At 38.2% G+C, this 12,785-nt stretch overlaps 1 protein-coding gene across 1 annotated transcript in view; it reads right to left on the reverse strand.

Annotated features, from left to right (window-relative positions):
* LOC107602530 (cadherin-7-like) overlaps window positions 1-12,785 on the reverse strand; it is a 63,353-nt gene that overhangs the window by 20,894 nt on the left and 29,674 nt on the right. The window contains exons 6-8 of the mRNA XM_016295047.1: window positions 12,448-12,635; window positions 9,915-10,165; window positions 8,642-8,778 (exon numbers count right to left, since the gene is read on the reverse strand). Coding sequence (XP_016150533.1) covers window positions 8,642-8,778; window positions 9,915-10,165; window positions 12,448-12,635 — 576 coding nt within the window. The remainder of the gene's footprint in view (window positions 1-8,641; window positions 8,779-9,914; window positions 10,166-12,447; window positions 12,636-12,785) is intronic.

The raw sequence follows: 12,785 nt of genomic DNA on the forward strand, positions 1-12,785 counted from the left end.
GGGCTGCTACTGCTTAACTAAGTAAACAAAGACAAAACTACAGTAGCATATTTACACATGAAACTGACCTGCACTTGAAATCCTGAACAGTAATTTTGCTTCTCTGCTCCACCTGTGCGCTTATACAGTCCACTCAAATCTCTTGCATTGATTAATTTACTCTGATCTAAACCATTTGGCGGAGGCGCGGAGGGGGCGCGAGCTGAAGTGCATTCCCAATCACGACTAACCGATTCATGATTTATTAGAGATGTATTATCGAATGTCGAATTCGGAAACATTCGGCAGGCAACTATATAATAACAATAATATTAAAAAAGTGGGCAAAATCAGCTGCCAAGCCACCCGGATCTCCCGATGACCAGTCCGCGCCTGATTTCCACAGAGAAACGCAGAACATGCAGGATTCATATTGTCCTTTTGCTGCTGAATATTTACAGACCCTAGTCCATATCGCATTTTGATTCAAGTGTACTGACCAACTTTTGATTTATTCATCCAAATGTTGCATATTCTGCGTTATAAGAATTCCAACCAGTCTGTGATTTCCGCATGGCGGAAATCATAGGGCAGTAGGCCTATGTCTCATATTTTAGAGTAGTCAGAGCAATTTGGGAAAGAAATCAATTAAATCTGTATGTGGATGTGTGTAAATATTCAAATGTAACCCCCTTTGTAGTCGTTAACATTTTCATAAGTAACTGTCATTTAATTACACATTTTTTTCTTAGTAACTATAACTGATTACGGTTACATTTATTTTGTAATTAAATTACGTAACGCCGTTACATGTAACTAGTTACTCCCCAACACTGCAAATGGTTCAACAATATATTGAGAATTGTAGCATCCCTAGTACTGTATATGTATAATAAAGGTAGAGACCAGCTTGCTGAGAATTTTGAAGCAGTTGTCACAAAAGTGAGCTAAGTAGACATTTAACTACACTTGCATTGAGATCTGAACTTTCCTTTAGAGCTTCACTTAAATATTCCCATTGATGTTCTTACGAGTGATTGCAAATGTACTTCTCCTACTGCGGCTTCCTAAACTTTGTTCTCTTGGTTCATTTTATCCAGAAAAATAAATGAGAAGTCATTTATATCTCACAATTGTTCAGAAGCTTTAGTTACATTAACAATTTGACCATTTATATACATAAGAGACAGAACTGCAGTGTGGAGTAAATCTTAGAAATGAAAGTCACGACGATAGATGCAATACAGGAAACTGAAATAGGAATTAGCTGCTGAGGTTTTTTTGTGTTGTTCCCATGAGTGCTGAGGACCATAAAAAGGACTCCAGGAAATGTACTGCTGCAATAGAATTTTATGTGACTTTGAACCAAATTTGAGCTGTCTAAACAGGCCAATCGCAATATCATCCCATTTATCAGCAATCTGATCCAAAACAGCAGATGTAATGGCCTTTCTGGTATGACTCGGGTGTAGGATATCAGACCGAATCAGACAATCTAAGATTTGGTCAAAACATGGTTGAAACATGAGGAGCCGAATTCCACAGAGGCCCAAGACAACAGGATGTTCATAAATCAGACCCTAGCACTAGCCAGTCTAAAGCAAGCCTAACCAACTCTTTCACAGAACAGCTTTCAACATTAACACAATAGGAGCACACTGATCATAACAACTCAGGAAGGAGATTGTCAATTTTAGGGCAAGTAATCAAGATTAAATGGTCAAAGAGATGACAGCATGACTCTCACGTGATAGTAAACACAATCACGAGCCCTGTAGATTGACTTCCCCCCAACTCTAACAAAGAACAGACTTTCAGAGATTCCTTACAGACCTCTTAATCTCAGGTCTTCATACATTCACATACATTCACAGAAACTGCCTTTCTATGCATCTAAATGACACTAAAATACTTGTGAGCAACTAATCATTTCTATGCATAACTCCATATCATGTATGTAACCCACACATCAGACTATCAGGTCTTAATCATTTATTGTGTATGTATTTTGAATAACTATTGAATAGTTTATAGGATCACATTCATGTTTAGTATGTGTGTGTTTGAATCTTCTTGCTTGAAACGTTTCTTCCAATCAATTCTTTGTCAAATGTATCATATTCTTGTTATAGAAATCATGTCCAAAATTATACTCTGCAAGAGCGGGAAAAACTCGGACCATGTGACTGATAAGATAACATTTGATTTATGAATTGAGAGGAGAAATATACAACACCCCTAGCAAAGACAGCGTCTAATTGGTCAAAACACCATTTGGGAGGTGTCCAAAAGCCCAGTTTAAATACTCAGGACACCATCAAATCACGCTCTTCAACTCTTCCTTCCGCCCTTTTTTGCCTTTTTCTAGTCACCAGTCATCACCATTTGCGCTCTTTGAGCGTGCTCTGGCTTACACGCCAGCTCCTCCAAAACCATGAGGAGAAACGCCACCTAGCAGAGCATGTGAGCAGAGCGGTAATATTTCCTTAAGAGCGCAGAGCGCCTTTCTGAAGATTCCACTCCGCTCGCTCAATATGCTCAGCGCCGCTCACTCAACCCAGAATGCCGTTTGGTGATTTGCTTGTTCGAGATCGAGAATCTGTAGAGATCGAGAATAGTAGAGCAGTTATGGAGTTCAGATATTGTTTCAACGAAATTGCAAGCCTTATACATAAATGTAAAGTAAAAAATCTAAGTTAAGAATGAGCAGGGAGAAGAAACTGAGAGGGAGTGCGGGGAGAGTTAGTAAAGATTCATATTGGAATCTGAAGCGGCACATTGCCAGAAAGCACGAGGATGTGCTACGCAAACATGGTGCCGCAAAAGGTGAGTTACATACCATAATAAATGAATAAGCAGGTAGGCTAAGGTTATATTCGGTTATACGGAGCCCCGATCATGACATGCAGACAAAATCACAGCCACAAATGTCCATAGAGCGGAAAACGTAGCTTCGCTCACATGCTCTGCCACCTAGTCTCGTCAAACTTTACTTCTATTTCTTTACTTTAGTTTATTTTCTTTTCCGTTGAGAGTTTTGTGGTTCGAGTTAAGTTTTGCCTAACGCCGCATCTCCGAGTCTGACCTCGAGTGCCGTCTAAAACTTTAACCAGACCACAGCTCCGCATCATCAGCCAACGCCCAATCACTGGCTTCCCAAGACTGAACTTCCAGTCAATCAGCGACCGTACGGGCACGGGGGTTCCCTTTGTTGAGGTCCTTGCAGAACAGGGGGTTTCCCCCTCCAGATTCTAGCTGAACTGGTGCATTTAATATAAATTTTAACCTCATTGAGGAACTCAATGCGAGGGTTAATTAAGTGATTGATGGTTGTTCAGATCTATGCAATTGCACATATTGCTGTAAACTTGGGATTTCACATTTTCATTCTCTTAAACTAATTATTTCCTCACTTTCTCTCTTTCTGCAACTTGTGTGAATGCGTATGTTTTTGTGTTAGATTAGTTTATATGTTTTAGATTTATCCAATAAAGCCTTATTTATATTGAAAAGAGAAGTATCTTGTGTTTTGTGCTTACAAGTTCATGTCTTAAACTGCCGATCTTGTTACTGTGCTAATTAATAGTATTTTCACTATACTTTGGATATTAATATCCATTGCAGAATTTATGTCATACTGCTCGTTCAATGAATCGCTGGCCGTCTCAGTGATCAGCCGTAAAACAGTGATTCTGTCCAAATTCCCTTTAAAATCTTAAATGATTCCCTTTGAGCTAAATTGACCTGTTTCCCTTACACAGGTATAACATAAGCATATTAAAAGTTAAGCCCTGCGAACATCTGATTTGTGTTTTTGTTCTACTTTTAGCACATAAGGTGATATTTTCAACCACCAGGCATACTGCACTTGGCAATCAACAAATTACTGCACAAGGGTGTGAGGTTATTTTTGTTGTATAACTATGCAATGTAGATATCTCAAATGGTATTGGTGCTTAAGCACAAGCGAACAGCAAACACCTGTTGAGGGCATACTGCCTCTAGTCAACCAGAACAGACACAGCTGCTAGTATTCTTTGAGTAGACTGACTGCTGTTTGCTAGTACATTCGGTGCATGCTCACAATGCACTACAAAACCAATAAAAGCATTTCAGTTGTGTGCTAATCGGCAAAATCTCTATGCATTTTTGCAAGCTGTCCTGTCATTATGAGCTTTCCATAATTTTGGCAGCGGTGATGATATTGAGGGCATTGAAGAGGACAAAACGCGGTCATGGTCTTCAGCCAAATGAGTTGATGGAGAGCAAAAATAAATCTATTCTGCAGGTGTGAACATGCACCGGCACTGGGGTGGAAATATGCTGGCTCATTCGAAGTTTATTTCAATTGAAAACCCAGTGATTTATTGTGCGTACCACACTAGCTTGACTCTTTACATGGCTAGCAGAATTCAGCCTAACTGTCTAATCCAAATGCTGTTCTGGTTTAGGGAAAACGCATATCCCAACAAAACCGCACTAGTTCTTCTTCCACCCAAGATATATAGAGCCCATCTGCCTCTGTGCCGTACACACCTGGAGGAAACATGCTGAGTTGCTGGCGGGGAGAGAAAAACGGCGTGCGCTTTGAGCTAATTCATCTATTAATTTGACTTTTTAGAGGATGAGGGATATACCGGGAATTAAACCCAGGCAGACTGCCATCGCTGGATGCGTCCCGTAACTTGCTTTACAATGCTCTAAACAATAAAATAGGTGATAAGTTACCTCAGCGTCGATAGCACGGACAGTGGCTGTTAAGCACATTGTCATGGCGGTGACTATAATGTCACAACTGACGCCCCTGGGCACTGGCTCATAATTCGCCATGTTAAGTGCAGTCACAAATGTAATAGCTCCGCAGTTTTTTGACCAATTAATTTTCTTTACTTTTCCAAGACCTTGCCAGTCATTTGTGATTACTAGATAAAGACTGTTATGATAAATCATTTTAGAGAGATTACCGGATTTATTTCATGTACTCAGATTTTTCAGGTAGCAGTGTTTTGGACTAACAGTAAATATTACTGATATTAAATGTCTGGTCAAGGTAACGCGAGTTGCTTTTATAAATACAGTGCTATGTCAAATAAGACCAATCTTCAATAAACAATTAAAGGAATAAGTATTAATTAGGGCTGCACAACAAATCATATCAATATTGTGATATCGCTTGAAAAAAAAAAAAAACATATTTGTAGAATTGTATTTTTACAGTTGTATTATAGAAATTATATGCATTACTATAATTTAAATAATAAATTTTTATTTTAAATTAATAGTAGTACAATATATTTCATTTTATTTAATAATTGCATTTAATAATTATTATTATTATTATTATTTAAAAAAAATTTACTCTATTTTGTACTTTTATTTAACAAGTGTGAACACCCCTTTTACTTGTTTGTTTGTTTGTTTGTTTGTTTTTCTTAAATTCGTTCAGTGGCCTGTAGCACGAAGCCGGTTTCAGTTTTTACCCAGGTAAGTTCACATTTAGTTTGAGCAAACTCTGAGTTTTCGGGCTGAAGAAGGTGGGTTGGTTTTAAGCGGGTTTCATCACCATGGTAACTTACGCTACATGGCTACCCTGCTACGGAGCAAGTTTTATTCTGAGTTAGAGATCGCAAACCAAAGCTGGACCAATCAGCTCTGAGCAAAGTACCATATATCTAACGCAATAAAGCCACCCCCCTTTATCTCTCGCTTAGAGACAAATCTTTTGCTGCTAAGTGTTTATTATATTAATAATTATAATTCATATAATTAATTATATGAGTTAACAATTAATATTAAACTTAGTATTTAAATTAATAGGCTATAACTACACTGAACAAAATTATAAACGCAACACTTTTGTTTTTACTCCCATTTTTCATGAGCTGAACTTTTTCTATGTACACAAAAGGCCTATTTCTCTCAAATATTCTTCACAAGTCTGTCTAAATCTGTGTTAGTGAGCTCTTCTCCTTTGCAGAGATAATCCATCCACCTCACAGGTGTGGCATATCAAGATGCTGATTACACAGCATGATTATTGCACAGGTGTGCCTTAGGCTGGCCACAGTAAAAGCCCACTCTAAAATGTGCAGTTTTACTGTATTGGGGGGTCCGAAAACCAGTCAGTATCTGGTGTGACCACCATTTGCCTCACGCAGTGCAACACATCTCCTTCGCATAGAGTTGATCAGGTTGTTGATTGTGGCCTGTGGAATGTTGGTCCACTCCTCTTCAGTGGCTGTGCGAAGTTGCTGGATATTGGCAGGAACTGGAACACGCTGTCGTATACGCCGATCCAGAGCATCCCAAACATGATCAATGGGTCACATGTCCGGCAAGTATGCTTTGTCCGGTGAATAAGCTTCCAGGAATTGTGTACAGATCCTTGCAACATGGGCCCAACATTATCATGCTGCAACATGAGGTGATGGTCGTGAATGAATGGCACAACAATGGGCCTCAGGATCTCGTCACGGTATCTCTGTGCATTCAAAATGCCATCAATAAAATGCACCTGTGTTGCAACAGCTCTGGTGGACATTCCTGCAGTCAACATGCCAATTGCACGCTCCCTCAAAACTTGTGACATCTGTGGCATTGTGCTGTCTGATAAAACTGCACATTTTAGAGTGGCCTTTTATTGTGGCCAGCCTAAGGCACACCTGTGCAATAATCATGCTGTCTAATCAGCATCTTGATATGCCACACCTGTGAGGTGGATGGATTATCTTGACAAAGCAGAAGTGCTCACTAACACAGATTTAGACAGATTTGTGAACAATATTTGAGAGAAATAGGCCTTTTGTGTACATAGAAAAAGTCTTAGATCAAACTTTCACTGCAGGAGTGTTTATTCCTACCTTGTAAATGTGTTTCAATTCATGGTATTTTTTCATAACAATCTCTTCAACTTCAACAGAGAAGTGAATTGCGCTGACTCTCGTGATAAGTCAATCAAACTGATGCTTTCTTTCCATGCTCCTTGTGATTGGCTGTTTGCAGCACGTGTCACACTTTCAGGTGCATGCGCCTCACAAACTCTGGATCACACCTGAGTTGACAGAGAACATTTATACAGAGTGTTGTGCAAAAGCTGATCCTGATCTAAACCGGGTTGGGTTTGTCTGGTTTTGTCAACTCAAAACTTACTCTGCAACTCTGAGTTTGTTCATCTCGCTTTATGTTACAGGCCACAGGTCTAAAAAGGATGGTTCACAAACAAACAAAAAAAATTATTTTACAGCTGTTTTTAAAAAATATTGTTATTTCCTATGCAGATGCACCCCCCTAAAAATCACCTCAATCATTTTAGGATGATTAATTATTTCCTGAAAAATGTTCATAATGCAGCATGTATTACAGAAAAATTAAACAATGTAAGTTTTTCCAATATTCTGCAGCCCTAGAAACAATTAATAAACAATGCTTCTGTAATATAGTCAATTCTTCTTAACTGTAGGCTGTTTACAGTAACTAACATAGCAAATTGCACATCAATATAGATTATGTGGGCACATGTATAGTCATTTTACAACAGCTTCTGAAGAGATTCTGGCACACAGAGCATGCAACTTTATCCTGAATGTGCCTTTCAACTATGGTTGCCCTTAGAATCTAAAATACCCATTTTCAGAAATTTAGATTTCCTCCTTTATGATTTTCAGGGCCATTAACACCTTACCTAACATTGCCTAAAGACAAATTACTTTGAGGCTACCTTTTGGTAGCTAGCAAGCCACTGTCTCATTCTTACAGACAAATAGAAGAGGACATTTCAATCTTCTCTGCCAAAACCCATTTTAGAGACTGTGGATGCCTCTGACAATGACTGATTGTCTATGGGGGCAAACCTGCAAACTTTGGTTAAGTGCGTCCACATTTATGGTTATGGGTTAAAAATGTAACCTCATGATGGATATTATTCCCCTCTATCACTCAAGTCAATATGGTTATGGCTGTCTGTGCGAAGACTGCAGGGAATCGAGAGAACAGATGCACTTGAGTGAAGGTCATGGTGAAAATCAGCTTCAAAATTTAGGTGGGAGAGGAAGCTGCAGTTCTGCCCATCGGCTACAATCAGGACAAGACTCGATCAAGCTACACGGTTTCTGTAGATGCCAGTGGACAGCGGTCACCTCAGCAGCACAGCATCTGTTCACAGCCTGGTCAGAGCACTCGCGCTGATTGAACGATTATGCTCTATGTGCCGTACGGCAAGATAGACAGACGCATCATGCACAAGGGACACGGTTTGAAATATTGATCACCCAGAGGAGCGCAATCTATTAGCTCAGGGAACCTTGGGATAATGGCATTCATTGTGAAATTAAAGGCTCAAATTTTATGAAGGATTTCATCCTAATAGAATTTGAGATTGCAAAAATCGAAATGCAGCTGCTTGAAACTTCCCCATACAAACTGAAAGTAAAGGTATTTTTCAATAAAATATCCATCTGAATGGCTCACTTATGTAGGGCAATTCAAGCAGTATCAATTTATGTAATTGACAGACCTTGTTGGACAATAAAAAAGAACACCATAACACATCTACTGTACACAAATCAGGCCTCTTTCACATATCATATTTTATGTTTAATTCTTTGTTTCAGCCAAGAAACATAAATATTGTCAATGTAACACAAGCTAATTTGAGGTCACTCACAGCTTTCAATAGCCAGGATGGTGATGTTGTGTACAGCATTGACTTCTCTGTCTAAAGGCTTAGCCGTGCTGATGACTCCTGTTGTTGACTCAATGTTGAAAAATCGCTCCAAGTCCGTGTTTCTGTCTATTGAATACCTGGAGAAAAAAGATTGAATGAATTTCAAGCTTTGACTTTTAAATGAATTCTATAGATATGACCTAAAGTCACAGCCCCAACAGCAATCATTATTTTCAGTGGCTCTTAGGCACAGTACTGCTTAATTATGAGCATTTGTCTTTCAGCACTAAACACCTGAGTCCCACAACTCATTTACAGTCAACATTTGCATCCACTCCCACATAAACAAATAAAATAATTTAATGCAATAATAATAGCACTAATGACTTGCATATGCATTATCTTAGGCCTGTTTTATATTAACATGTGTTTATGTGATTTGCTTGAAATCAGATAGCATAGCACTTGACCCTATTACATGTGTAATGTATTGTGTAAATACTCAAGACACACTGTGACTCATTGTCTTTATTCACATGCAACTATGTGAATAATATTATGTTCACTACTGTTTGATATCAGTAAGGTTTCATTTTTAATGGGGTTTTTTCAGCAAGGATGCATTTAATTCATCAAATGTGACAGTAAAGACACTTATGATGTTACAAAAGATTTCTGTTTCAAATAAAGGCTGTTTTTTTTCTCCTTTATTTCTCAGGATGCATCACATTTTCCACACAAATATTAAGCAGCAAAAACTGTTTTTGACATTGATAATAATAAGAAATGTTTCCTGAGCAGCAAATCGCCATTTTAGAAGGATCATGTGACAATGAAGACTGGAGTAATGGCCGCTGTGCCATAACACAAATAAATTACATTTTAAAATATGTTAAAAAATGTGTTTAAATTGTAACAATATTTCACAATATTATCAGTTTTATTGTATTTTTGACCAAATAAAGGCAGAGCTGGCGAGCATATAAGAGTCATCTTACAAAAACATAAAATCTTATGTGAGTTTTTGCAAGCCATTTTGCAGAGATAACTGTGGTCAGATTTCTATCCGTAGACATATTAGACTGCAAGGGGAGAATGCAATTCAGCTAAGGTCTGACTAGATATTATCTTGATACCAAAATCAGGTAATATTTTTTTATTAAAGTTTTAAAGCTTTAATTAAAAATTCTGTAGTCTTTATCAAGATTTAATCTTGCCTTTATAAAACCAGTATCACTATGGTGTAAAGTAATTCCATGAGGCCATGTCCTACCTAATGGGGCTATTGGTTGAGTCTGGGTCCAGAGCAGAGACGGTTCCTATGATGGTTCCCATTTTAGCAGCTTCAGAGACAACCATTTTGCTGAGCGGAGAGAAGATAGGAGGCTCATCTACATTCTCCACAGTCAGCCTCACCATCGCTGTATCACTGAACGGTCCTTGAGACAAGAACCGTGGGTCTATGTTCCTGTTGGATGCTTCAATTTTCAGAGTGTAGCTTGACTTTTTTTCAAAGTCGAGATTCTGAGGTGAAGAGCACAAAAGCAGCAAGGGAAAGTGGGGGGAAAAATTTAGAAACAGTTTTTAAATTATAAACAAGGACAGAGAATATGTGGTAAGCATCCAGGCAATTCATAAACAGAGTTCACATTTGAAATATAGCTGTGATGTGTGTACATATGGCCTATAATCCATCCAAGAACCCTTGATCCACTCCTTTTATTTCTCATATTTCATGTAAGTATTGTTATCGATTGACAGGACAGAAAAGAACAGTGTCAAAGCAGTACATTGATTTTAAGAAAGAGATACATGATGCTGAAAATGTCTTGTGGAATACTTTCTCATATAGTCATTTATCACTCCTGCCTGCTGTAATATGCAGTGCATTGAAAACTACCTTCCAAGCTTCCTTCATATCACTGACAAAACATAACTTCCCTGAGGGTGCAACAAAGCCAAATCCAGCACCTGTGAACGTTTAACTGTAGTTTTAAAATGAGAAGTCAGAGTCAGTTTATTGTCAAATCTATCCTGCATAGCTTCCCTGGAAACCACAATGCAAATATAAAACACTGTACTGCACATACAATGTACAGAGTTCAAAATGCAAGTTTTCAAACAGATTATTGATGTATTCATGTTTGTTGCATATTTAGTTGCAAGTTTTCTACAAATATTTCAGTCTATTTTCTCTGTATAAATGTCAAGTGGTGTAACCAAGTAAAAAGTAATAAAATACTTTCCATATAGCTTGAATACACTTGAGTGCACAAATCTGGTCAATACATTCTGAAACACTGTTTTATTCAAACTAAAAATATGTTTTTCAAGAAAAAAAAAAAAAATAATAATAATAATTTATATATATATATAGTATAATACGTTTTTAAATCATTAAGTTTTCTTGGGATTTTGGAGTTTATTCATATTTTAAATTGTATTCAATATTAATATTTAAATTAATTTTTACATATTTTTGCATATTTTTGCATATTTTTGAAGAAACAATATTAAATGAATTCCACCAAAATGAATATAAACACCCCCAAAATTCAAAATGTATTCTCTGTATGAATTTCTATTTCCATAACATATGATACATAAGCAAGGGGGATGGGTGGGAGTAAGGTGGGTCAAAGCAGTTGAGGAGCATGATCGCCGATGGGAAGAAACTGTTCTCAGGTCCAGTAGTTCAGGAGTGCATATACTCCTGAGGCTTCTCCCAGAAGGAAGAACGGCAGAAAAAGCTGAAGGCCAAAGTACTGTCCTTCATTCTGTTACTGACTTTCTTTAGACACTGCTTCAGGGGAAATAACATGCTGAGCAGTCTGCAGTGTAGGGGCGTCCAGTGAGAGGAAGAGCAGTTTTTCAAACACTGTTGATTTCCTGAAGTCAACAATTATCTCTTTTGTCTTGTTGACATTAAGAGATGGTTGTTGACTCTTCAATATTTTTCTAGATCTCTCATCTCCTCTCTGCATGCTATCTAATCATTGTTGTTGATGAGCCCTAGTACTGCAATGTCATCTCTAAAGTTGATGATATAGTTGTTGGGGTGCCTGGCAACCAGGCTGAGAGTCAGCAGAAAGAACAATAAAGGTCTGAGGACATAGCCCTGGGGGATACTGGTAGTCAGGGTGACAATTTGGGAGGCCTGGTCATGGATCCTGACTGCCTGAGGTATGTTTGTCAGGAAATCTGACAAACAGCTGTAATGTCTAGTTTTAAAGCAAAATACCTGCTATGCAATATCTGTAATCCAAAAATTTAAAAACTCAAGTCAATAAATAATTAATTGTAACATGAGTTGTATTTAAATTGAATAGTTTTGCCTTTAAGCAAAATGTCAGGAGTCAAGTGTAGATCTTTCAGTAATAAGGAAGAGCTTGTTTAGCCTGTGGTGGGATGAGCAGTGGAGTTTGTTAGTCACAGATGATCTGGTGGCCACAAGACCACAAGATCTGGAAACTATAGTTACAAAAATGCAACAGGACGCTAAAAATTAAGGTATGTTACTGTTGAGTTATTCAGCTTTCTTTTGCCCGACAGGCACAGAGTCAATGACTTTGACACAAACTCAAAGATGTTTTATATTAGAAGTGATCCCAGTGGTTGTTAAGTGTCTTCTATACACGTAGCCTCAGATTAACCTCTGACAGTATCTAAAGATACACGCTTTTTACATTTAGCACATTTTCTTATTGCGCCCCCTTTACAGGCATGAAAAATTTATCGCCTTCACTTATTTCCTGTCAGTAATGGAGCCGAAAGTACATATAAGGTTTGGGCTGTCTCTGGCCTACCTTCTGTAAAATTATGACTCCTTCCTGGGTATCTTTGTCTGGCACGACCCTGAACACCCCAAGGCCGTCGCCCTCTATAATTCTGTAGTCCATCTCAGCATTTGGTCCGATGTCAGAATCCAAGGCTTTTATCTTGGCCACCACTGATGCCACAGGCAGGGATTCAGGCACAGCAAACTGATAGGATTCTGCAAAAGAGGCCCGACAAACACACACACCCACACACAGTGGTTATTGATGATGCTATTTCTCTTTTTTCCTTCCTTATCACCCAGCTGTTAGGGCCAGGTCTGAACTAATAATGTTTCTCTCTGCTCCGTAGCAGGTAAGCCACTCTA

The sequence above is a fragment of the Sinocyclocheilus grahami genome, unplaced genomic scaffold (genome assembly GCF_001515645.1).
Source record: "Sinocyclocheilus grahami isolate Dianchi unplaced genomic scaffold, SAMN03320097.WGS_v1.1 scaffold329.1, whole genome shotgun sequence".
Lineage (NCBI taxonomy): Eukaryota > Metazoa > Chordata > Actinopteri > Cypriniformes > Cyprinidae > Sinocyclocheilus > Sinocyclocheilus grahami.